The 27,739-nt window shown below is 39.2% G+C and overlaps 1 protein-coding gene across 1 annotated transcript in view; it reads left to right on the top strand.

The window, feature by feature from the left end:
- Positions 1–27,739, top strand: part of CFAP44 (cilia and flagella associated protein 44) — a 142,974-nt gene that overhangs the window by 23,692 nt on the left and 91,543 nt on the right. Inside the window, exons 5-14 of the mRNA XM_008706583.2 lie at positions 551–653; positions 5,167–5,383; positions 7,273–7,387; positions 9,774–9,938; positions 18,971–19,126; positions 19,537–19,584; positions 20,346–20,445; positions 21,195–21,289; positions 24,333–24,542; positions 25,143–25,253. Of these exons, the coding sequence (XP_008704805.2) occupies positions 551–653; positions 5,167–5,383; positions 7,273–7,387; positions 9,774–9,938; positions 18,971–19,126; positions 19,537–19,584; positions 20,346–20,445; positions 21,195–21,289; positions 24,333–24,542; positions 25,143–25,253 (1,320 nt within the window). The remainder of the gene's footprint in view (positions 1–550; positions 654–5,166; positions 5,384–7,272; positions 7,388–9,773; positions 9,939–18,970; positions 19,127–19,536; positions 19,585–20,345; positions 20,446–21,194; positions 21,290–24,332; positions 24,543–25,142; positions 25,254–27,739) is intronic.

The raw sequence follows: 27,739 nt of genomic DNA, 5'->3' as shown, positions 1-27,739 counted from the left end.
TTGTATCTTTCTCACTTCTACTAAGTTTATATACATTTGTGGTAAATTTTGTCATTTTTCAAACTGAGCTGTAACCTACTCTGGAAGCATGAATTTTTCTGTACAAAAATTTAGGCTGATTTATATATGGAGGGTAAACAATTAGTTCTCAAAGAGTGGTCCCCGGGCTAGCAGTATCATCACCTGGAACTTGTTAGAGATATAAATGCAAATTTTGGGGGCCCAGCCCTGACGTACTAAATCAGAAAATGGTGGTAGGTGTTGCCTTCCGTGCCTTAATAAGCCCTCCCTGTGGTTCTGACGTGTGCTAAAGATTGGGAACCACTGTTCTAGCTCTTCTGATGGCAATTAAAAAAGTTGTGAGGGTTCTCCTAGGTTTCAGTTTAAATCACATCCATCACCACGTACTTATCAGATGCCCATTTTTTAGTTTTCTATTGGAGTGGATCCTAATAAATTATAAAATCACAGGCTCTAAATACTACATTAATAGGACTATTTATAAGAAAATCCTCATTTTACTATTTAAGTGAGATTTTACTTTTTATAGGTTCATCCTGATAAAACTTACTTCACAGTAGCCGAAAAAGGAGTTTTCCCGAAGATTATCATCTATGAATATCCTTCTTTGAGGCCCTACAGAATCCTTCATGGTGAGCTCAGTACAACCTCTAAAAGATTCCATGTTCAAAGTTAACAACATTCAGAGACACAGAACTAGGAGGAGGTAGAAAAGAGATTTATTTATAGGAATTGGCATATGCACTTGTAGGGGCTGGCAGGTCTGAAGTTTGTAGGGCAGGCCAGTAGGCTGGACATTCTTGGGCTGGAGTTGATGCTACATGTTCAAGTAGGATTTCGTCTTCCTCAGGGAAACCTCAGTTTTGCTTTTAAAGGACTTTCAACTGATTGAGTGAGGTCCACCAAGATTAAAATAGTCACACATGAAATTAATCACCACAGTTCTCTTACGAATTTTGCTTTCCATAAAACTAATTTTAGTAGTTTTTTAAACAGACTACTTTTCAGAGCAGTTTTAGATTCACAATAAAATTGAGAAGAAGGTTCAGAGATTTCTCCTATCCCTCTTTCCCTACCCGTGTGAAATATTACCTGTTATCAACATCACTCACCAGGTACATTTTTTACTGAGGACCAGTCTCTGTTAGCACATCATAGTCACCCAGAGTCCACAGTGTCCCCTGGGGCTTACTCTTGGTGTTGTATTCTATGGGTTTAGACAAATGTCTAATGATGTATATCCATTCTTATCATCTCATACAGTTTATTTTCACCGTCCTAAGAATTCTCTGTGTTCTGCCTATTCATGCCCTCACACTGGCAACCACTGATCTTTTCTTTCTTTCTTTTTTTTTTTTAAGATTTTATTTATTTGAGAGAGAGTGAGGAAGAGAGAACACAAGCAGGGTGAAGGGCAGAGGGAGAAGCAGACTCCCTGCTGAGCAGGGAGCCCAATGCAGGAGTCGATGCCGGGACTCTGGGATCATGACCTGAGCTGAAAGCAGATGCTTAACTGACTGAGCCACCCAGACACCCCTGGCAACCACTGATCTTGTTATTGTCCCCACAGTTTTGCCTTTTCCAGAATGTCATATAGTTGGAATCATACAGTGTGTAGCCTTCTCAGATTGGCTTCTTTAACTTAGTAATATGCATGTAAGGTTCCTCCCTGTCTCTTCATGAATTGATAGCCCCATTTCTTTTTAGTGCTGAATAATATTCCATTGTCTGGATGTACCAGTTTATTCATTCACATATTGAAGGACATCTTAGTTGTTCCCAAATTTTGGCAATTATGAATAAAGCTGCAATAAACATTCGAGTACAGGTTTTTGTGTGAACATAAATTTTCAACTACTTTGGATATATACCGAAGAGCATAATTACTGGAGCCTATGGTAAGGGTCTGCTTAGTTTTGTAAGAAACTGTCTTCCACAGTGGCTGTACCACTTTGCATTCCCACCAGCAGTGAGTGAGAGTTCCTGTTGTCCACATCCTTGCCAGCATTCCGTGTTTGTCAGTGGTTTTGGGTTTTGGCCATTCTAAATAGGTGTGTAGCGGTATCTCAGTTTTTAAATATGTGTTTCCCTGATGACATAGGATGTGGAGTGTCTTTTTATATGTTTATGTGTTATCTGCATATTTTTGGTAAGGTTGACTGTTAAGGTCTTTGGCCCATTTTGTAATCAAGTTGTTCATTTCTTATTGTTGAGTGTTAAGAGTTCTTTGTATATTTTGGGTGACAGTCCTTTTTCACATATGCCTTTTGCAAATATTTTCTCCCAGTCTGTGCCTTGTTTTGTCATTTTCTTGACCTTACCCTTCTCAGAGGAGTTTTTCATTTTAAGGAATTTTGGCTTATCAATGATTTCTTTCATGGATCTTGTCTTTGGTGTGGAATCTAAAAAGGGATCACCATACCCAAGGTCATCTAGGTTTCCTTCTATGTTATCTTCTAGGAGTTGTATGTTTTCACATTTTATATTTAGGACTATGATCCATCTTGAGTTAATTTTTGTGAAAGGTGTAAGGTCTATGTTTACATTAATTTATTTGTTTGCTTGTTTGCTTATTTGTTGCCTATGGATGTCCAGTTGTTCCAGTGCCATTTGTTGAGGAGACGGTCTTTGTTCTGTTATATTGCCTTCCTTCCTTTGTCAAAGATCGATTGACTATATTCCTGTAGGTCTATTTTTGGGCTTTCTATTCTGTTCCATTTATCTATTTATCTATTCTTTCCCCGATGTCACATTGTCTTTATTACTGCAGCTTTATAGGAAGTTTTGAAGTCAGGTATTATCAGTTCAACTTTGTTCTTTTCACTTAATATTTCTGGGTCTTTTGCCTGTTTGTATGAACTTTAAAATCAGTTTGTTGATAGCCACAAAATAATAATCTAATTGTTTTTGTACATTGTTAGATGCTAATATTTTGTTGAGGATTTTTGCGTCTATGTTCATGACAGATACTGTTTTGTAGTTTTCTTGAACAAACTGTTATATGTTACGTCAATTAAGAATAAGAAAAATAGAAGTGTTTTATTTTACCTTCACTTACTCCTCCTTCAGTCCTCTTCATCCCTTTATGTAGATCTGAGTTATGAGTTATCTGACCTATGTTATTTGCTTTCTGTTTAGAGAACTTATTGGAAAATTCTCAGCAAAGCAGATCTCCTGGCAACAAATTCCTTCAATCTTTGAGAAAGTCTTTATCTGTCACTTTTGAAGGATAATTTCAGGGTACAGAATTTTGGGTTGGTGGGTTTTTTTCCTTCCTTTCCTTTAAATATTTCAGTCCATTCTTCTTGCTTGTAAGGTTTTCTGAGCAGAAGTTGGATATAATTCTTCATTCCTCTGTAGGTAAGCTGTTTTTCCCCTCTGGCTTTTTTTCAGGAGTTCTCCCTTTATCTTCATTTTCTGTAGTTTTCTGGGCATTATTCTAGTTGGTGTTCTCTGAGCTTTCTGGATCTGTGGTGTCTGATATTAATTTGGGGGAAATTCTCAGTCATTACGATTTCAAATACTTCTTCTGTTCCGTTCTCTTTTTCTTCTCCTTTTGACATTCCCATACATTACATTATTAGTTGTTTTATAGTTTTTAGTTATTCTGTTTTTAATCTGTTTTTTTTTTTTCTCTTTGCTCCTCGGTTTTCAGAAGATTCTATTGATCAATTCTGTAGTTCAGAGATTATTTCCTCAGCTGTGTCCAGTTGACTAATGAGCCCACCAAAGACATTTTTCATTTCTGTTATAATGTTTTTTATCTCTAGCATTTCCTTTTGGTTCTTTCTTAGGATTTCCATTTCTCTGCTTACATCGCCCATTTGTTCTTGCACATTGTCTACTTTATTCATTAGAGCCCTTAGCATATTAATCATAGTTGTTTCAAATTCCCAGTCTGATAATTTCAACAGGTGCGCCATATCGGGTTCTGATGCGTGTTCTGTCTCTTCAGATCGTGTTTCCTGCCTTTTGGTATGCTTTGTAAGGTTTTCTTGATAGCCAGACATGGTGTAGTGGGTAAAAATAATTGCTGTAAATAGGCCTTTTAAAACTTGGTAGTAAGGCGTGGGGGAGGGGGAGTGTTCTTTAGTTCTCTGATTAGGTCTCAAATTTTTAGTGAGCCTCTGCCTCTGGACTGAACTTCACAAATGTTTCTGAGTTGTTTTCTTGCCCTCGGGTGGTACAGGAAGGTTAGAAGGGGCTAAAGCTGGGTATTTCCTTCCCCAGACTAGTTAGGCTCCGGTTAATTAGTTTCTCCTGAGGACAGGCTTTATTAAGAAGAACGGAGTGTTCTGGTATGTTTCAAAATGGTTCCTTTTCCGCCTCTCCCGGCTGAAAGCCTGAGGGGTTTTTCTAGGTATTTACTGTGGGAGCTCCGGTCAAGCTCCCGGGAATAAATCTCACAATATAGCTGGGGCCTGCTTATGACTGGGTCCCCTGGAGTTTTTAACTCTGAGAGTTGTCCACACTGAGCCTCCAGGAATTCTTCAGTTAAAACTGTTCAGGTTTTACTACCCCGGCACTGTTCCCTCTGCTGTTTTGGCTGTTTCTGCTTGTGAGTTCCTGCTGTGGTAAGTTGCCAATGCACCTCACCGGCCAGTCTCTCTAATCTTGGGAGCAGCCATTTGCCCTGTGTCCTTCCCTCAGTTATGAATTCAAGAAGAGTTGTTGATTTTTCAGTGTGTTCAGCTTCTTATTTGTGGTTAGGATGGAACGGTGACTTCCAAGCTCCTTACATGCATAACCAAAAACCTAACGTCCTCAATTTTTTTTTAATGAATTTTTCAGTGGCAAATTTCTAATTACAGATTGATATCTTTCCGCCATCCAACATGATTTTGTCCCCCCCTACCCCACTTCATGAAATGGAATGTTCTCAAAGTGTTTTTCTCGTGTAAAATGTGACTAAGATCTCTTAACTCTCCCCCCTCACGTCATGTAATTCATTCTAAAGCCAAGGGTGGTGCATGATTTTGGATTGTTTCTTTGGGAATTCTTGGCATTCTTTCATCAATACTTATCACCAAGGGTGCTCGCTTGCTGCTTGCTCTCTTTTCCTCCTTTTTTTTTCTTTTTTTAATATGCTTTTGAAAATGAAATAAATGTTGCCTTTGTTCATTAGACTCCCATTCATCCTTTCAGATGGGACTGAGCTGGGCTATGCTTATGTGGATTTTAACTACAATGGTACCTTGCTAGCCTCTGTTGGCAGCAACCCTGATTACACACTGACCATCTGGAATTGGAAAGAAGAACAGCCCATACTGAGGACAAAAGCCTTTTCTCAGGAAGTTTTTAAGGTTACTTTCAATCCTGAAGATGATGAGCAGCTCACTACGTCAGGATCGGGTCACATCAAGTAGGTTGTGCGACTGATACAGGTGTGGGTAGATTATCATTAAGGATATTGTCTAAGAGGATCAACCAGCTGGAGACATTTGTGTTGATGTTAACATTAGGATAATTTTTAAATGTGTTATCTTCAAAACTAACTGTAGTGCTGCTTTTCTAATTGGATATGGGGCTTTTATTACTGGAACCAGGATAGATAAAAAGAAGGGCTTTTAAATTTAGCCTGCTGCCTTCCTATAGGCTTTATATCACCTAAAGGGGTTTGTATAATGCTTACTAACATGGCATATTGTGTTTTCAGATCCACTATTAAATTTGTGGCAGTAATATTGTATGATGGCTAGGTCATTTTGACATCTCTGAACTCAGTCTTCATCTGTAAAATACGAATTATAGTAGAATGATTCCTAACACAGGACCCTCAACACTAAACTGTAACAGAGCCTACTCTTAATCTCAGGTCTCTGGCTCTAAATTCCAAGTCCTTTTCACTCTTTTGTACTCTGCCCTCTTTTCCAGGATGGAACGATTTTGTCTTTTTCTGTCTTCGTTCCACCCTGTTTTAAGCATTTATTTAATAACCTTCTACCACCACCTTTGAGCTGCTCATAACTAGATTTTCAGTGTCCTTTTTGAGAAAGACATTTTGATCCTACGTTTCTCTTATTACAATTTAAACCTGGCTCTCTTCTTATTCATTAGAAATATAGATTAGTTGAACAGATTTTAAAATGGAAATTTGGGGGAATTCTCAATCTTCTAGCTATAGACTAAAAATTTCTAGTTTTTACATTTTTCCATCATTTAGTAAAGTGCATATTTTCTTGCATTCTATCTTTGGAGAGAGATAGAAATTGAAAAATTCCATGAGTGAAGTGCTATAGAAGAACAGAGTATATGGAAATGTGTGATCAGGGGACCTATCATAGCCTTGGAGAAGGATGTTGGTTATTTAAGCTTTTGGTTTCATATTATTGGCTTGTTGATACCATTCATTATTTTATATCTAGTTGGTGGGCCTGATTCTCTTTCTACATGTTTTCATCATCTGACTGTTGCTTAGACTATTAATAAGAAATGTTAGTAATAACCAACATTTATTCGTTGCTTTTATATGCAAGGCACTGTTCTAAGAGGTTTTCAACAATTTTATGAGGAAGGTGCTGCTAGTAATCTCATTTTATACATAAGAGAATGAGAGCACAGTGTTAAGAAAATCACTCAAGTTACACAGAAAGTAAATTAGAATGTTTTATTTATTTATTTATTTATTTATTTATTTATTTATTTGAACACAAGCAGGGGGAGTGGGAGAGGAAGAAGCAGGCTCATAGCGGAGGAGCCTGATATGGGGCTCTATCCCGTAACGCCAGGATCATGCCCTGAGCTGAAGGCAGACGCTTAACGACTGTGCCACCCAGGAGCCCCTAGAATGTTTTGAAAACTTACATCTTCTAAAATGGTACTATCCAATAGAACAACTTTCTGTGAACATGGGAATGTTCTATGTTGTCCAATCTAGTAGACACTAGCTACATGTAGCTATTGACTACTTGAAACTGGCTGGTCTGACTGAAACACTGAGTTTTAAATTTGATTTAGTGTTCATTACGTTAAATCTAAATTAAAATAGTCAAACTTGGATAGGGTCAACAGCTTAGGACAGCATGACTCTAAGATAAAATATCCACAAAGACAGGGAATTCATTTTGTCTATTTTGCTCAATTCTGAATTCATCTTGCCTAGAACTTTGCCTGACAAGTAGTTGATACTTAATACATATTAGTTAGATGAATGAATAAAAGAAATAATATATGTGACTCTGAAACATGTAAATACTTGGGTGATAATAAAAATAAATCCTCTTTGAGGTTCATTCAATCTCTTGTTTGCAGGTTCTGGGAAATGGCTCTAACATTCACTGGTCTCAAGCTTCAGGGTTCATTGGGTCGGTTTGGCAAAACAGCCACTACTGATATAGAAGGTTACATGGAGCTCCCAGATGGGAAGGTGAGTACAGCCACTATTCTACAATAATAAAATTATGTTTTCAAAATGAAAATATATGAAAGCACATTAGACATTCTAAAAAGCACTGCCAATGTTAGTAATAGTGGATACTATCATTGTAAATATAATGAACATTTAATTTTACCTCTTCAGATGATCAATTTTAATTAATAAAGTTCTAGGGAATTATAATCCACATGTAAATATCCTTTTTTGGATTTGTTTACTAAATATTATACACACATATATAAAGTATGCAAGCATTTTAACATATTAACATAGTGACATATTGTCACTTATTATATCATGGAGTTGCAGTGTTTATAGTGTTTATCTGCCCCTCCTCTTTGGTCATGATGCTCCAAGAGGACTTACTGGCTCAAAGGTGTTTACGGACTTGTGGCTTTTTCTTTTATTGTCCGATTATTTAGGAAGACTGAGCCACTTCACAGTGGCACCTACGGATGCACTGCAACTTTAATCTGGTGGTTTATTCTCTGTTTTCTCTCTTCCTTTTGCAAAATGTGTGGGCATATTGCCTGTAAGAGCAGTTCTCCATTGATACTGTATTTGGCTTCCTATTAGGATGAGTTCTATAGTATTATTTGTGACTATCTCCATTATAAGTAAATGCCAGCCTACAAATATTACTTTGAGGAACCAAAGGGGCTAGTCCTCTACCTAGCAGATATTCTCAATTTGGAATCATGTTGTATAGGAGGAAACCAAAAGCCTTGGATGCTGGTTAAACAGATAAATACATATCCAAAGCTATAAAATGATGTTTAGAGTTGGAAATAATATCCTGTATTTGGAGGGCTACTCAGGAAAGAGCATTCATGTTGGGAAAGAGTGGGAAATTCAGTTGAGAATTATAGTTGGGTCTTATGATAAAGAGATTAACAGCCAGGCCCAATTATTATACATTGCAAGAGTAGAGTTGCAAATGATCAATCTGGCCACAAAATGCCAAACAAATTGGGGGAAGGAAATCTGCAGCCAAGGGGATGAGCCAAGAAGGAAGATGTCACTTTCATTTTTCAGGACAAATGGAAAAAGAAAGCTAAGCATTCGTGACCTTTCAGAAGGAAATGCCTGCCAGGCATGGGTAGTTTCTGGTGGTTTTGTCACTGGACAGAAGAAAGCAAGTCTAAATAAAGACTATCAAAAGTGAGCTGAAGTTTAGTAATAGGTCAAGCAGGTAGAGTGGATAAGATGAGTAGACTGGGGAGGTTGAAAAGACTGAGTAAGTGAGCTGAGAGGGAACTGGGATGCTGATGAAGAGCAGGCAGGCAAGAACTAGATCCGAGTTTCCCAAGCGTGTTTCATGGAACATTAGTCAGCACAGAAGCTCTGAAAATAAGACGTTCTTGGTCAAATTCCTTTGTATCTAGAAATTCCTCTCAGTGATTTCCAGTGAACACGTCTATGTTAAAGTCTCCAAGGGGTCCTAGAGAAAAGAGACTTGTTTGATTTTTGTTTATCCAAGCGTATGTCTTCTAAGGCAGTGTTAGGACAGGAACTTTTGAGTGAAGTTTCCTGCTTTAAAATCCTGACTACTATGGGTATTTTGTGCCAGCTACTCAACTGTTGTGTTCAGTTTTCTCCTCTGTAAAATGGGAATAATAACAGTTAGGGCTCGTATTGATCCGTCTTTTCTGGGAAAATAAAGCACCCGACCTGCCTAACTGTACATGGTAACCCCCAATAAATGTACTTAGTTCATATGGGTTTTTAGGATTAAATAATGTATGTAAAATGCTCAAGCAGTACTTGGCACAGAGTCAATACTTAATTAGTATGACTTATTATCTAATACCAGTTAAACATCCTAAGAACTAGTGTTTGGTGGTACACACTTGGGGATAGTGGTGGATTAAACGGATTAATAGGAGCTGGTTCCAAATGATTCTTGTTTGAAATTGGATATTATTATGCTATAATCTGCTGAGTTCAGTAATGGCCTCGCAACTTTTGAAACATAACATTTAATATTATCTTAAAAAGTAGAATCTCATCTATCAAGACTTTAAACGTGTCTCTAATTTTTGACCCAGTAATTTCACTCCTGGATTATGTCCTTAAGAGATACAAAGGAAGCTATCATAGGTATATTTGAAAAGTTACCAGCAATGTACAACCTGATCACCATGATGTAAAACTATGCATAATGCTAGGAAGAAATACATCCAACTGTGATTAGTGGTTGTTTTCGAAGTGGTGAATTTTCATTTCTATATTTTCTTATTTTTCTATACTTATTTTTTTTTACTTTCATAATCAAGAGACATAATCTATAAAAATAATTCTCACCTGCCATTTGAGGCATAAATATCCACGTTTGTCTGTTTTAATGCACATTCTTTCTTTTCCACATACCTGCCAGGTGCTCTCAGGGTCAGAGTGGGGCAACATGCTGTTGTGGGAAGGCGGCCTCATCAAGGTTGAGCTCTGTCGAGCTGCAAGGAAGTCTTGTCATCAGGGTCCCATTAACCAGATAATGCTGGATGAGGGCGAAGTTATCACCATTGGGGCAGACGGATGTATTAGGGTAAGTTTCCTTGATACTTGATTAGTACCAGCAATATCAAAGGCTTCCAGCCTTCCACCTTTTGTTATTATTTTTTTTATGTTATGTTAGTCACCATATAGTACATCCTTAGTTTTTGATGTAGTGTTCCATGATTCATTGTTTGTGTATAACACCCAGTGCTCCATGCGATACGTGCCCTCCTTAATACCCATCACATCCCCCCACCCCCTCTCCTCTAAAACCTTCAGTTTGACCTATTACTAAACCCTCAGTTTGTTTCCCGAAGTCCATAGTCTCTTATGGCATTTTGATTCTGTCATTGAAATAGTGGTTTCAGAAAATAAAAACCTGTTTTAGCAGAACATAAACAGTGGATACAGATGTCCTTTCAAAGCACACAGTATGAATGGGCCATTTTCTAGGGACAAAAGTACCAAACATTTCTTAATTTTGACTGAGGTTACCAATTAGAAATACACTGAAAAGTGAGCTGATGGGGTTTGTCTATGGATGCTCCCCTCTCCTTACTCCTTACACTGGTGAACTCACTTGTCCTCACCTGCAGACTCTGTCCTTTCCATAGTGTGGGAGGGGCTGGAACACTGCTCCAGCATCTAAGTGCTCCTGGTTATTGGGCCCACTCACGTGTGTGTACCCTACTGTTGCTGAGGCTGGGGATTTGCCTTGTGGTCCTCTTGGGGCATATTCCTACGGGTGCCTTTCATAAGAAAGGCATAGTATTATCTGGGCGTTCTTTACGAAGTACTATTGTGAGAAGGAAGATTATGTTTTTAAAAATAGTCTGGTCATTGTGTTGACACCTATTGCCCTTACTGTGTCTAATACACTGTTTAAGCCATATCTCTCCCACTCTGTCTTCTCGCCATTGGCTTTTTGAACCCAAGCATACATTTTTACATTTACCATATTAAATTTAATTTTGTTAGATTTTACTCATCGTTCTGGGAAATTTTTATGTCCTCTTGTTTGTCATATAGTATATTCACTATGCTTCCAAGATAAATGTCACCTCAAAATGTCAAAATGCCAACTGGAAGGAAACCTCAAGAGAAAAGAAGTCAAAATACTTCACAGAGGGTCCCTTCATGAACACCACTAATTTCTAAACTGGCTTCTTTTTAAAATTTCACCGTAATCTTTTTAGTCTTTTACACAGTAAATCTCTACATCTAACCCTTTAGGAAAAACCGACCCCAACTTCCAGGAGTTAGTTCCACCTAGGATTTGGGCCTCTCCCCCATGAGGCTAGCCTAGGGGACAACACCAACCCTCCTTGAAGTTACTTTCCCAAAGGCTGAGTTATTGAGTCTAGGTTAACAGGGTGGTGTGTGAATAGATCCATCGAGGGTGGGCTTTGGTGCTTCTCAGAGGAAGTCCTTCTCAATCTCTCTGCCTGGTGAAGTGAAACTGTCCTCCCTCATGCTTCCCAGAGCATTCTGTTCTCCTGTTCCAGAGCAACAATCCTTACCTGAATGATACAGTCTAAATCATTTATGAGAACCATTTTCTTGTGAAGGCATCATCTACATCCATTTTCTCCTCTTATAATGAAGATTGTGCTTAAATCAATAAGAAGGCCTATTTCCCTTTCCAGGGGCCCACTGGTAAAATCAAAACAGAGCTCATTATAGGGTCTCGCTGGATAACCGAACCATTTACTCCTTAGGGCCACTTATATGCAGAAAGACCTGACAGATACCTTGACCTAAAGTTTATGTTGGACAAATTAGAATCCTTATTCAGGCTGTATCTTCTCACTGATCTCCATATATACAGAGGAAACTGATAATTTATTATCCCTAATTGAGAGGAATATCCCAGGGGTCATGTTTTGGCTGGTGTTCTCATTATACCTACTTGCTAATTTGCATGAAGCAAGAAGAACGGACTTTTGAAAAAAAAAATCAGGGCCTTTTGTTTCTTTTTTTGCAATTTTTAATTCAATTAATTATCATCTAATGTATTAGTTTCAGAGGTAGAGGTCAGTGATTCACCAGTCTTATATGACACCCAGTGCTCATTACATCATGTACCATCCTTAATGTCCACCACTCAGTTACCCCATCCCCGACCCCCCTCCCTTCCAGCAACCCTCAGCTTGTTTCCTATGGCTAAGAGTCTCTTATGGTTTGTCTCCCTCTCTGATTTCATCTTGTTTTATTTTTTCCTCTCTTCCTCTATGATCCTCTCTGTTTTGTTTCTTAAATTCCACATATGAGTGAGATCATACGATAATTGTCTTTCTCTGATTGACTTATTTCACTTAGCATAATACCCTCTAGTTCCATCTAAGTTGTTGCAAATAGCAAGATTTCACACACACACATCTTCTTTATCCATTCATCTGTTGATGGACATCTGGGCTTTTTCCATAGTTTGGCTATTGTGGATATTGCTGCTATAAACATTGGGGTGGAGGTGCCTCTTCTGATCTCTGCATTTGTATCTGTGGTGTAAGTACCCAGTAGTACAATTGCTGGGTTGTAGGGTAGCTCTATTTTCAACTTTTTGAGGAACCTGCATACTGTTTTCCAGAGTGGCTGTCACAAGCTTGCATTCCACCAACAGTGTAAGAGGGTTCCCCTTCTTGGCATCCCTGTCAACATCTGTCATTTCCTGAGTTGTTAATTTTAACCATTCTGACTGGTGTGAGGTGGTATCTCATTGTGGTTTTGATTTGTATTTCTCTGATACTGAGTGATGTGGAGCATTTTTTCATGTATCTCTTGGTCATTTGTACATCTTCTTTGGATAAATGTCCATTCATGTCTTCTGCCCATTTCCTGATTGGATTATTTGTTCTCTGGGTATTGAGTTTGATAAGTTCTTCATAGATCTTGGATATTAGCCCTTTATCTGATAAGACTTTTGTAAATATCTTTTCCCATTCAGTTGCTTGTCTTTGGTTTTGTCAACTGTTTCCTTTGCTGTGCAAAACGTTGTTATCTTGATGAAGTCCCAATAGCTCATTTCTGCCTTTGTTTCCCTTGCCTTTGGAGATGTGTCTGGCAAGAAGTGTTGAAGCCATGGTTGAAAAGGTTGCTGCCTGCGTTTTTCTCTAGGATTTGGATGGATTCCTGTCTCACATTTAAGTCTTTCATCCATTTTGAGTCTATTTTTGTGTATGGTGTAAGGAAATGGTCCAGTTTCATTCTTCTGCATGTGGCTGTCCAGTTTTCCCAACACTATTTGTTGAAGAGACTGTGGTTTTTTTTTCCATTAGATAATCTTTCCTGGTTTATTGAAGACTAGTTGACCATAGAGTTGAGGGCCCATTTCTGGATTCTCTATTCTGTTCCATTGATTTATGTGTCTGTTTTTGTGCCGGTACCATACTGTCTTGATGATTACAGTTTTTTGTAATAGAGCTGGAAGTCCAGAATTGTGATACCACCAGCCTTGCTTTTTTGTTTTTTGTTTTTTGTTTGTTTCCCCCAACATTCCTTTGGCCATTTGGGGTCTTTTTTGGTTCCATACAAATTTTAGGATTATTTGTCCCAGCTCTGTGAAAAAAGTTGATGGTATTTTGATAGGGATTGCATAGAATGTGTAGATTGCTCTAGGTAGCATAGACATTTTATCAATACTTGTTCTTCCAATCCATGAGCATTGTTTTTCCATTTCTTTGTGTCTTCCTCAATTTCTTTCATGAGTGTTCTAATAGTTTTTTGAGTACAGATCCTTTGACTCTTTGGTTAGATTTGTTAGGTACGATTACAATTTCTGTGCAATTGTAAGTGAAATTGACTCCTTAATTTCTTTCTTTTGTCTCATTGTTAGTGTATAGAAATGCAACTGATTTCTGTGCACTGATTTTAAATCTTGCCACTTTGCTGAATTCCTATATGAGTCCTAGCAATTTTGGGGTGGAGTCTTTTGGGTATTCCACATAGAGTATCATGTCATCAACAAAGTGAGAATTTGACTTCTTTGCCTATTTGGGTGCCTTTTATTTCTTTTTGTTGTCTGCTGGCTGAGGTTAGGACTTCTAGTACTATGTTGAACAGCAGTAGCGATAGTGGACATCCCTGCCATGTTCCTGACCTTAGGGGAAAAGCTCTCAGTTTTTCCCCATTGAGAATGATATTTGCTGTAGGCTTTTGGTATATAGCTTTTATAATATTGAGTTATATTCCCTTTATGTCACACTGTGAAGAGTTTTAAGAAAGGATGCTGTAGGGACACCTGGGTGGCTCAGTTGATTAAATGTCTGCCCACGTCAGGCTCCTTGTTTAGCGGGGAGCCTGTTTCTACTTCTACCCCTCCTCTGCTTGTGGTCTCTCTCTCTCTCTCTGACAAATAAATAAAACCTTAAAAAAAAAAAAAGGATGCTATACTTTGTCAAATGCTTTTTCTGCATGTATTGAGAGGATCATATGGTTCTTGTTCTTCTTTTATTAATGTAGTGTATCACATTGATTTGTGGATGTTGAACCACCCTTGCAGCCCAGGTGTAAATCCCACTTGGTCGTGGTGAATAATCCTTTTAATGTACTGTTGGATATTCTAGTATTTTGGTGAGAATTTTGACATCCATGTTCATCAGGAATACTGGTCTGTAATTCTGCTTTTTGCTGGGGTCTTTGTCTGGTTTTGGGATCAAGGTAATGCTGGCCTCAAAGAATTTGGAAGTTTTCCTTCCATTTCTATTTTTTGGAACAGTTTCAGAAGAATAGGTATTAATTCTTTAAATGTTTGGTAGAATTCCCCTGAGAAGCCTTCTGGTCCTTGGTTCTTATTTGTTGGGAGATTTTTGATTGCTGCTTCAATTTCCTTAATGGTTGTGGGTGCGTTCAGGTTTTCTATTTCTTCCTGTTTCAGTTTTGGTAGTCTATACGTCTCTAGGAATGCATCCATTTCTTCCAGATTGCCTAATTTGTTTGCATATAGTTGCTCATAATATGTTCTTATAATTGTTTGTATTTCTTCAGTGTTGGTTATGATCTCTCCTCTTTCATTCATGATTTTATTTATTTGGGTCCTTTCTCTTCTTTTGGAGAAGTCTGGTCAGGGGTTTATAAATTTTATTCTTTCAAAGAACCAGCTCCTAGTTTCATTGATCTGTTCTACTGTTCTTTTGGTTTCTATTTCATTGATATCTGTTTTAATGTTTATTCTCTTCTCCTGCTGTGTTTAGGCTTTATTTACTGTTCTTTCTCCACCTCCGTTAGGTGTAAGGTTAGGTTGTATATTCGAGATCTTCCTTGTTTCTTGAGAAAGGTTTGTATTGCTATATATTTCCCTCTAAGGACCACCTTTGCTGTGTCCCAAAAGTTTTGAAGAGTTGTGTTTTCATTTGTTTCCATGAATTTTTAAAATTCTTCTTTAATTTCCTGGTTGATCCATTCATTCTTTAGTAGAGTGCTCTTTAGCCTCCATTTATTTGAGTTCTTTCCAAATTTCCTCTTGTGATTGAGTTCCATTTTCAAAACATTGTGGTCCACAAATATGCTGGGAATGATCCCAGTCTTTTGGTACCAGTTGAGACCTGATTTGTGACCCAGTATGTGATCTATTCTGGAGAATGTTTCACGTGCACTTGAGAAGAATGTGTATTCTGTTGCTTTAGGATGGAATGCTCCGAATATACCTGTGAAGTCCATCTGGTTCAGTATGTCATGAAAAACCCTTATTTCCTTGTTGATCATCTGCTTGGATGATCTGTCCATTGCAGTGAGTGAGGTGTAAAGTCCTCTACCATTATTTTATTATTAATGATATGTTTCTTTGATTTTGTTATTAATTGGCTTATGTATTTGGCTGCTCCCATGTTAGGGGCATAAATATTTACAATTGTTAGATCTTGTTGGATAGACCCTTTAATTATGATATAGTGTCTTTCCTCATCTCTTATTACCATCTTTGGTTTAAAATCTAATTTTTCTGATATAAGGATTGTCACCCCAGCTTTTTTTTTTTGATGACCATTAGCATGATAAATGGTTTTCTGCCCCTTCACTTTAAATCTGGAGGTGTCTTTGGGTCTAAAGTGAGACTCTCGAAGATGGCTTATTGATGGCTTATTGCTTTTTTATCCACTCCGATATGTTGTGTCTTTTGATTGGGACAATTAGTGCATTTACATTCAGAGTAACTATTGAAAGATATGAATTTAGTGCCATTGTATTACCTGTAAAGTCACTGTTTATATTGTATCTGTTCCTTTCTGATCGATGTTATTTTTGGGCTCTGTCTTTGCTTAAAGGATCCCTTTTAATATATCTTGCAGGGCTGGTTTAGTTATCACAAATTCTTTTAGTTTCTGTTTGTCCTGGAAGCTTTTTATCTCTCCTATTTTGAATGACATCCTAGCTGGATTAAAGTATTCTTGGCTGCATATTTTTCTCATTTAGCACCATGAATATATCGTGCCAGTCTTTTTTGGCCTGCCAGGTCTGTGTGGATAGGTCTGCTGCCAATCTAATGTTTCTACCCTTGTAGGTTACAGACTTCTTGTCCCAAGCTGTTTTTAGGATTTTCTCTTCATCTCTGAGATTTGCAAGTTTTACTATTACATGTCGAGGTGTTTACCTCTTTTTATTAATTTTTTTTTTGAGGGGACTTCTTTGTGCCTCCTGGACTTGAATGCCTATTTCCTTCCCCAGATTAGGAAAGTTCTCCATTAAAATTTGCTCCAGTTATACCTCCTGCCCCCCCTTCTCTCTTTCCTCTTCCCCTGGGAACCCAATTATTCTAATATTATTTCACTTTATGGTATCACTTATCTCTCAAATTCTCCCCTCGTGATCTAGTAGCTGTTTCTCTTTTTTTCAGTTTCTTTATTCTCCATCATTTGGTCTTCTATATCACTAATTCTCTCTTCTGTCTCATTTTTCCTAGCAGTTAGAGCCTCCATTTTTTATTGTATCTCATTAATATACCTTTTTTATTTTGACTTGATTAGATTTTAGTTCTTTTATTTCTCCAGAAAGGGATTCTCTAGTGTCTTCTGTGCTTTTCCCCCAAGCCCAGCTAGTATCTTTATAACCATTATTCTGAACTCTAGTTCTGGCATCTTACTTATATCCATACTGATTAGGTCCCTGGCAATCAGTATGACCTCTTGTTCTCTTTTTGAGGTGAGTTCTTCTGTCTTGTCATTCTGTCCAGAGCAGAATAGATGAATGAGAGAACAAAATACTAAAAGGGCAACAATGACACCAGAGGAATATACACTAAACAAATCAGAAGAGACTAAAACCTGAAAATAAAAAATATATATATCAGACAAGTGAACAGAGCAGAGCAATACACTGGATCCTGTGTGTATTTGGGTCTGTTTGTTAGAAAATTTTATCCCAAAATTGTAAAGAAAAAAAAAACTTATATATGTACAAAAATAAAATTAAATACAGTTAAAGGATAGGCTATAACTATTAAAAAAAAGGGGGGAAAGAAAAAAAGAAGGAATATAAACAGATAGGTGAAGAGAACAGAGCCATACACTATATCCTGAGTGTAATTTGGTCAGTTTGTTAGAAGAAACTACATCTCAAACTTGTAAAGAAAGAAAAACTTACATATATATACAAAAATAAAAATACATTGAAAGGATGGAATGTTAACTGTAAAGATGAAAATTAAAAAAGACTAATAAAAAGAAAAAAGATTTAAAAAAGAAAAAAAAAAAGAATGTGATCAGACGAGTGAAGAGAACAGAGCCATACACTAGATTCTGGGTATATTTTGGTCTGTTTGTTAGAAGAAACTGCACTCCAAAATTGTATGTATAAGTTTTTCTTTACAAAAACAAAATTAAATACAATGAAAGGATAAAATGTTACTGTAAAAGTGTAAATTAGAAAAGATTTTTAAAAAGTTGGTAAAATAAGAAATTGGTTGAAAAAGGAAAGAGAAAATGAAAATTGAAAGACTAAAGAATCTTGGGGGGGGGGGGACATGATTTCTATATACTAATTTCCCCCTAGCACTGGAGTTTTGCAGTTCCCTATGATCAGTAAACTGAGTCATGGCTAGATGTTCTTGCTGATCTTCTGGGGGAGGAGCCTGTTGTGCTGATTCGCAGGTGTCTTTGCCCCACGTGGAAGTGCACCACCCTCGCCAGGGGGCCAGGCTAAGTAAGCGACTCCTCTGGTTTGCTCTGTGTGGCTTTTGTTCCCTGAAGGCTTTCTGTGCAGCTTTAGAGAACAAGAATGAAAATGGTGGCTTCCCAATCTCCAGCTCAGGGCCGCACTCCTCAGTGTGCCCTCAGAGGAAAGCAGTCACTCCCTCCTGTCTCCCTGGTGTCTGTCCACACCCCGTGCTCACCTAGCCTGTGACCAAGCATTTCTACCTCAGGCCCTCCACCCGTTTTGAGTCTCCAAACCCTGCAGACTCCTGTGGCACCCCCCCACCCCCGGCTATTCCTCCGGGGTGGGCGGGCAAGAAGTGGGGTCTTGCTGGTTCTGCCGCTTGCTGGGCTCCTGCTTGGTGGCGAGCAGTTGCCCGGCCCTGCCGTGGTTCACGATATATGGTAACCATGAGCTGAAAGCCCACCTCTGGGCTCTCTGGCAGCCGGCTTCCCCACTCCGATGCTTGGGCGCTCTGCTGCTCTCAGGCACCCCCGGTCTTCCTGTGACCCCAGGGACCCTGAGGCCACACTGTCCCAGCTAAGATTCTGCCTACTTCACCACCTGGGGACCTTTCAGGTAGGGATGTCCTTCACCAGAACAGACTTCTGAAAGTTTTGATTTTGTGCTCCACTGCGCTGTCACTGTCTGGTAGCCGGCTGACGGAGTTTCTCCCACCCCCACCCCCCACAGTCTATCTTCCCATATGTCACCTCGAATTCACTTCTCCACACCTCCTACCTTGCAGAAAGTAGTCACTATTCTATTCAGAGTTGCAGCTATTCTTTTCTTAGATATTGAGTTCACAGATGTTCAGAATGATTTGATAGCTATCTCGCTGAATTCCTGGGACCAGACAAAACTAAGGTGTCCTCCTCCGCCATCAGTCAGGGCCTTTTCTTATAAGAAATATAAATACAGAAACTGCTGATTAATTAAAGTATTTTCTTATTTTATAAGATCTGGGATTTTGAGACAGTAGATACTGCTGATTCTATTGATGATACTGGATTGTTAGAGATTGAGCCCATTAATGAACTTCAAGTAGGCAAGAATGTCAAACTCTTCTCTATGATAAAAATGAAGGAGATTGGAAGTAACTTTTGGTTGGCTCAGGTAAGTTTGTTCTTCTGTCTTGGCTCGTTAAAGTTACCTAGACATAAAATTAAAATACTAACATAATTTATTGTCACAGTAAGTCCATTTTACTATTAAGACTACTATTAATAGGTCAATGAAGAGTACCTGAACTTTGGATTCTAGTTGACCTGTATTTTATACATAGACAACCAATGAACATTCTTATTATATTAAACTGACTGTATGTATTATGGAAATACTTTGTTTATTGTGTGTTCTAAAATATATAGAAGCTGTTTTTGTTAAATTTCAATCACACTTTAAAACATAGGTAAGCTTTTGGTATTACTGTTGTCCTTTACTTTAACTAGATCACAGGAAGAAAATTCTTTTTATTTGATAAATGCTAAAAATGATAAACTATTATTAAGTATTTAATTTTTTAGGATGCCAGTGGAGCCATATGGAAGCTTGACCTTAGTTTTTCAAATATTGTAAGTTGTCTATTTTATTTTTTCCCTAATTTTTTATAACAAATATCTGTTCTTCTTTAAAAGATACTTTATCTTTCTCCATATTTGATCATTGTTTCCATCAAAAACTTACCCAACATGTCCTAGTCCTGAGAATTTATTCTCTCTCTCTCTGATTTTACAAAAAAAGGGGCTCTCTCAGCAAACTTCACTAGAAGAGTGGCAGTGACAGTGCCTAATGTTATCCACTGTTTTACAGTTGTCATAAACTTACGGTATTGTCATTTATATTATCTCCTGCAACACTCACGGCTACCCTGATGAACAGGTAGACAGTTGCCATCACCTCATTTTACTGGTGAAGAAGTGGAAAGCCTTCAAGAGCAAAGCCAGTACTGTTTCTCCTAATTCCAAAGTCCAGCACTCTTTCTGGCCTTTTATGCTTTTTTCTTTTTTTTTTTAAGATTTATTTTAGAGTTGGGGGGAGGGGTGGGGGAGAGGGAGAGAGAGAATCTCAAGTAGACTCCCCGCTGAGCGTGGAGCCTGACGTGGGGCTCCATCTCACCACTCTGAGATCATGACCTGAGTAGAAACTAAGAGATGGATGCTTAACTGACTGAGACACCCAGGGGCCCCAACCTATTACACTTTTAAAAATTTCTTTTCAGATAAAATTACATGTATGTTATAGGGTTCTATTTATATTTTTAAAAAAACTTGACCTTAATTTGATGTTAACTTATCTTTAAGATCTAATAGGATTTCTGTCTGTTTATTATCAGACCCAAGATCCAGACTGCCTCTTCTCCTTCCATTCTGGAGCTGTTGAAGCCTTGGCAGTCTCTCCCCTCACTTACCTCATGGCCACTACTGCCTTGGATTGTGAGTAGGAACTCTAAACGAAAATACATCTGGTCTTTTTTGTTTTGTTTTCCACACAAAATTTTATATGTGTTTGATGAAAAGCATTTGAGAACTTTTCCAAAAGGTAAGCGTCTTGATGCAAGTGAGGTGAGTTTTTATGGAGGGGAGAGGAGCTAAATAACTTGGTTATTATGAAAGATAAAGGACACGGTCAGTTACTCACAAAAATGCCATTCATTTTGATATTATCCACATTCATGCCTTTCTTATTTTTTTTTTAAAGATTTTATTTATTTATTTGACAGAGAGAGCGACAGCCAGCGAGAGAGGGAACACAAGCAGGGGGAGTGGGAGAGGAAGAAGCAGGCTTATAGCGGAGGAGCCTGATGTGGGGCTCGATCCCATAACGCCCGGATCGCACCCTGAGCCGAAGGCAGACGCTTAACCACTGTGCTACCCAGGCGCCCCTTCTTATTTTTTTTTTATCACCTTCTTTCTTCCTTCTTGATGCATGGTGAATCTTTTGTGGGCTATACAAGGTGAAATTAATCCACCAGTCAATCACCAGTTGTTTACTTTATTATCCATACTTACAAATTGCCTGGTTGAGGGTATACATGTAAATTTTTGACTAAAGAAAGCCTATTAGATTATTAGTTGATTTATTTATGAAATTTCTTGTTATAATGCTCAACATGTTCAGTGAGCCAAGGTTATTTAAAAAGATGCCGTATATATTTGTTTCTTTTAAAACTGTCTTTCTGTAGGCTCTGTTCGAATCTATGATTTTGCTAGCAAAACTCCTTTGGCTCAGATGAAATTCAAACAAGGAGGTACGGCCCTTGCGTGGGTACCCCGACTGGTGAGTTAATGATAATGAACTTCTACTGGAATCTCTTGGTAAATATGGCATATCAGTGATATTTCTTAGAAATATATTACATGACTCTGGATTTTAGAGAAGAATAAAAATTTTAACTTAGTTTATTCACTGACAATGTGATAGAAATCATATGACCTTGCTTTTGTGGTTTTGGTCCTGTTTTAATGAAAATCTATTTTTGTGCCACTTGCAGGTTAGTAATCATTTCATGTTACAAAATAATTACTCCACAGAATTTTGTGTATCTATCCTCTGACTGTTATTTCATTCCTTCTACTTATATTTCCAGCATGCCCGCAACGTGCTGGGTCGTTCTAGCTTCTGGGAATATAGTGATGAACAGAAAGACAAAAATACTTGCCCTCATGCATCTTACACTTTAGTGGGAGAGAGGAGGCAGAAATGGACAATAAAGAAAAATAAGTAACATATGTGATGTGTTAGATAATGATAAGACCTATGGAAAAAAAGTTAGGCAGAGATAGGGAGTTGTCCTTGTTATCCATTGCTAGGTAATGAACTACTACAAAATGTAGTGGCATAAAACAGCAGTCATTTTATTTTGCTCATATGCTCTCTGGATTGGGAAACCAGATATGTGACAACAGCAGTGGACTGTCTCTGCTTCATCATGTCTGGGCCCTGGAATCATGTAAAGGCTTCTTTGTCATCAGTCTGGCACCTGGCTTGAAGGCTGGGCTAAGCTGGGATGTCAATAGGAGTGCCTACCTGATAGCCTCTTCCTGTGGCTTGTGCACAGCATGGGGGCCTCAGGGCAGGCACACACTTCTTAAATGGCAGCTCAGCACTCCCAGATTTAGTGTCCCATAAGCAGGCAGATGCTGCTGGCCTTGGAAGTCATATAATGTCAGTTGTACTGTACTCACTTGAGCGAAGCAGTCTCAGGGCCCACCCAGATTCAAGGAGGGGCAGGACTTAAATGCCATCTCTGTATGGCAGGCATGCCAAAGATTTTTCAGCTAGGTTTTTAAAATATCATGGGAGTATTTGGGGGAGTGTTTTATCCTTATTGTTTTGGATTGAAATCAAAGAGAAAATGTTCCAGGACCAAAATAAATGTGGTAATAACTGGAATGGAGGAGAATTTCATGATGAAATAAAGACCAGAAGGAGAACTCAGGCCAGGCAGTAGAGGCAGAACAATAAGGTTAGAATAGGTAGAAACCAGAGTGTTTGCTTCCCAAACCTGGCTGACTCTTTATTCCACTTCATTTACACTCTTACCTGAAGTATTTAAAATACAGCCGTATAATTAAATCATTTATACGGATGGTTGTACAATGTTCATAGACTGTTTCCTTTTTTAGCCTCCTATCCAAGTAATGATCATTGGATATCATGATAGAATTAAATGCCCTGCCTTTATATCCTCTTGCTTTTCTAGAAAACTCTGTATTTTTATGACTCCGCTCAGGTCAAACATCCTCTTCTGAATAGCCCTCTGTGGCCCTACCTTCAGGTCGACCTAGGCACCCCTTCCTCTGTGATATATACCAATTTTATGAACCTTATCACAATGTACTAAGATGAATTGCTTTATTGTCTCTTTCCCACCAGACTGTTCTTCATGGGTGACAAGTACACTTTATTCTTCTTTGAACCTCTAGTGCCTCTCCAGTATATTTAGACACATAGCAAATTAACAATATTCAACTGAAGTTGGATGGAGTACGGTTTTTTATTACCAAGACTCATAACTGCCTGGCCTTAGTGATGATCACTCTGCTGTAAAGAATATCAGGGCTCTCGCCTTTGTCCCAAGAAAGCAGATTTAGTGTACTCAGACACTGCTAGGTTTCTTTCTCCAGCCCAGACTTCTCCTCTGAGCTGTAGATGATGTGTCACCCTCATTTTGAGATCTCCAAGGGAACCTCAAACCCAACATGTCCAGGACTAGATTCATGATGCTCTGCTGGCCTCCAACCAGCCCCCCTCCAAAACGATAATAGCAACAACAACCACACAGATGCTTGGCTCCCTTCCACTGTTTTCTATCTCAGTAATTGTCTCAGTCATCCTTGAAACCTCCCTCTGCCCTTCTCCCCTGTCTTCAGTCGTCATCAAATAGGGCCATTATAGCTCTCTCTAAACTATGCCCGTATCCCTCCTCTCCATGATGCCACCTCAGACCAAGTGACCACGATTACTCTCCTGGAGTAAGGCAGCCATCTCTTTAAAGGTCTCCCCAAAGGTCTCCCTGCATCCTACCTCAGCCATCTCAGTTCTAGTTTGCACAATGCAGCTAAGATGATGTTTTTAAAACAGTAAATCTGATCATGTCACCCTTTCCACATGCATGCACACACAAACGTACCCAAACCCCCAACTAAAAACCTTTCAATGGCTTTCCACAGCTCTTGGGATGAATACTATCCTTAATGTGACATGTAAGCCGCTTTGCAACCTGGGCCTTGCTTATCTCCCTCTTTAGCTTCTTTTCTGCCACATAACCTTTGCACAAGCTCTATCCTCCCCCAGGAGTGCTTCTCCCATCTCCCAGACCTTAATTTCTGGGCATCTTTCTGGTCTCTGTTCCACCATCTCTTCCTGAAGGAAGCCCTCAGTCTAGGTCAGCTTTCTTCATTATATGCCCTCAGAGAGTGTTTCTTTCCTTTAGCATTTATTTCTCTTCATAATTTTACATTCATCTGTGTGATTAATGTCTGTCCTCCCCCTGGACCATAAATTCTGTGAAACCAGGGACAAACTGTTTATCCTCACCCTTGAGTTGCTGGTGATAGGTGCCTGGCACATGGTAGACACACTCCACCAGTGTTTGTGCCTCAGGTGTTTGAATTGCCATTGTTTACCCATCCATCATCAGCAGTGATAAGGAACTGTCCTAGAATAGATGGAGGTTACCAGAAAGTGGTATAAGGAATTACCAACGAGCAGTCCATGTTAAATTATGTGGCTAAATAAAATACAGAGTTATTGGTTATGTTGTCCAACTTTCTTAATCAACTAATTTCAGATTTGTTACATTTAATTTTTATTCAAGGTAAGCTACACTGGAGCACAGATTATTGTAGGATTCGAAGATGGGGTGGTTCGAATACTTGAACTTTACGATCCAAAAGGGCTCACAGTTTTTGCAGGACGGAAGAAAATTTCTGATGCAGATATTAATTTGAGACAGGTTTTCAAACCCCATACTGCTCGTGTCACTGCTTTAGCTTATGAACGTGATGGAGAAATTCTAGCTACAGGGGTAAGTGGTAGATTTCCTTTTGTTTCCTCTTGAGCTTTCATGGTTAAACTTATTCGTGTTCCTACGTGATAACTTATTTGCTGATGTACATTTTAGAGAAAAACTCAGTTTTTTTATGTTCATATTCTTTCAGTATAGTCTGTGACATTTCAAAATTTTCTTACGAATTGAGTTCTAATGCTTATTTCAAATGAGTAGAAATTTTCAACTGGGAGTTATGTTTTATGTATAACCAGTATTTTATCACATTGGTATGTTCTTATATAGAATTGCCATAAGTGAAGAGAATAACCTTGTACATTGTTAATGTATTAATAAGTGAGCATATGCTTTGTGGAATTTTTTTGTGAGGTACAGGTGATGTACAGGTATGGTGATCATTCTTTCAGAAACACATCCTGGAACACTCGGTTTGTCAAATGTTCTCATGGGGTAAATGAAGCAAATATTTGAAATAAGAATTTTTCCAGAATAATCTGGGATATATGATTATCGTGGGTATAGATATACAGTGGGTATACTATAGCTAGTAAGTGCTACTCTGTACTCTGTGGAATAGATTTAAAAAAAATATTTGTTGGGTATTTCTTTTTTTCTTAGAGTAAAGATCAAACCGTCTTCTTCTTTGAGGTAGAAAAGGATTATAAGCCAATAGGGTATATTACTACTCCTGGACCTGTTCGCCAGTTAATATGGTCTTCAAACTCCCATGTAAGTAATTATTATTTGTCTTCATGTTTAAATCTCAATTACAGCATAGTGAAGATCTGGAAGATAGAGAATAGCAGGTGGAATTATTAGCCCTACTCCTGGGTCCTGCAGTGAGGGGCCAGGCATGCTCTTAGCTTGGCTAGTGGAGCGTCACTGCGGAGCCCCACATCCCACTCGTCACCTCTCTCTTCCATTCTCTAAATAGGTGGTCATGATCCCCCTCCCAAAACAGTGGGTTATATCAGGCTTTGCTTTAACCATGGTGACTTTATTGAGATACACATATCAGAATGTCTCTCAGTCCTTTTGACATTCAGAAGGTCAGTTTTAAGGTCTGAATGTCCTTGTCCTCATCTTTATATCTTTGCTTCTACCCCTTTTCTGCCTTTATTTTCTCTTCTAATTTTCCACTGACTGTTTCCTAACAACAGTTGGTGCTTCAGTATTGGTTACTGATCTTATTTAATGCCTCTAATTTCCCTAAGTTTCAACATAGGATAACTCTCATCTGAATGTTGATTTAATGTCTAAACTGGGTGCTGTCCTGGGTTCTAGGATAATAATACTGATTGAACTGCATGAAAGTGTCAGAATTATTGAAGTAACCTCTATAATCTACTTTGAACTCTTCTAAAGAAAAGGGCTATAACAATATAGTATATAGATAGGGAGATAAGATGACGGAGGAGGAGGGGACCCCTTTTTCAGCTGGTCCCCTGAGTCGAGTTGGATAGGTACCAGACCAGCCTGAACATCCATGGAATCAGCCTGAGATGCAGGAAGATACATCTGGATCTCTACAAATGAGCATCGCCAGCGCTGAGTATTGAGGTATGAAGCGGGGAGCCGTGAAACCGCGCACAGATAACGGAAGATAGACCGAAGGGGAAGGGAGCCGCCGCGTTTGGGCGCCGGGAAGCGGTAGCCACCTGCACGGGGGAGTGGGCGGACTCGCGGACCGGCACCCGTGAGAGAGCAGACTGAGACCGTGAGCCGGGAACACATGCCTCCAGACTGAAATGGAGCTCTGGTGCGCTCACTGGAACCAGACTGAGACTGGGAGCTCCAGGAGCACGTGGGGCGGCTGGCGGCTGGCAGTGTTAGAAACATAAAGGACAGAGATGTGCCGGCCCTGGAAGTGAGGGCTGGGACGCCGGGTGTGGGGCGCACATCCTGGGATGCTGCAGGGTTGAGCAGCACCAACAGAAACAGAGTTAAAGTGGCCAGAACATCAGTGGAGAACAGTTCGCGATCCCTCTGTTCTGAGACAGAGGCTGAGATTCGGCCACTGCTGCTCTGACTCTCAGAAGAGGCACAGCAAACCGCCAGGGAAAACCGCCAGAGAACAAAAGCCTGGAAAGACCAGCTCACAGTGTGCCCACCCCCATTCCCCCTGGCAGGGGACACGGAGACTCTACCCAAATAGGGTTGCCTGAGTATCGGCACGGCAGGCCCCTCCGCCAGAAGGCAGGCTGAAAAATCAAGAAGCCCACATCCCTAAGATCCCTATAAAACAAGGGTGCACGGCCTGGGTCCCGGTCAATAATTTGGGCTCTAGACAACCCCGCAACCTCTCCTCATCAGAATGACGAGAAGGAGACCCCCGCCCCCAGCAAAGAAAAGACAATGAGTCTGTGGCCTCTGCCACAGAACTAATGGATATGGATATAACCAAATTATCAGAAATGGAATTCAGAGTAACAATGGTCAAGATGATGTGTGACTTGAAAAATAGTATAAAATGTTAATGAGAATATAGAATCCCTAAGGACAGAAATGAGAGCGAATTTGGCAGAAATTTAAAATTCTATGAGCCAAATGCAGTCAAAACTAGAGGCTCTGACGGCCAGGGTGAATGAGGCAGAAGAATGAATCGGTGAATTAGAGGATGGGTTAGTAGAAGAAAAAACTAAAATAGAATCTGGACTCAAAAAAATCCATGCACAGGAATGTAGGTTACAGAAGATTACTGACTCGATGAAACGTTCCAATACCAGAATCATTGGCATCCACGAGGGGGTGGAGAAAAACAGAGGTCTAGAAGAGATATTTGAACAAATTGTAGCTGAAAACTTCCCTAATCTAGCAAGGGAAAGAAACATTCGTGTCCAAGAGGCAGAGAGGACCCCTCCCAAGCTCAACCACGACAAACCTACGCCACGTCACGTCATAGTGCAATTCGCAAATATTAGATCCAAGGATACAGTATTGAAAGCGGCCAGGGCAAAGAAATTTCTCACGTACCAAGGCAAAGGTATCAGAATTACGTCAGACCTGTCTACACAGACCTGGAATGAGAGAAAGGGTTGGGGGGGCATTTTTAAAGCTCTTTCAGAGAAAAACATGCAGCCAAGGATCCTCTATCCAGCAAGGCTGTCATTCAGAATTGATGGAGAAATAAAGACATTTCAGAATCGCCAGTCACTAACCAATTTCGTAACCACGAAACCAGCCCTACAGGAGATATTACGGGGGGTTCTATAAAA

Source organism: Ursus maritimus, unplaced genomic scaffold, assembly GCF_017311325.1.
Source record: "Ursus maritimus isolate PB19 unplaced genomic scaffold, ASM1731132v1 scaffold_4, whole genome shotgun sequence".
Taxonomy (NCBI): Eukaryota; Metazoa; Chordata; class Mammalia; order Carnivora; family Ursidae; genus Ursus; species Ursus maritimus.
This window is presented reverse-complemented; position numbering and strand designations above follow the sequence as displayed.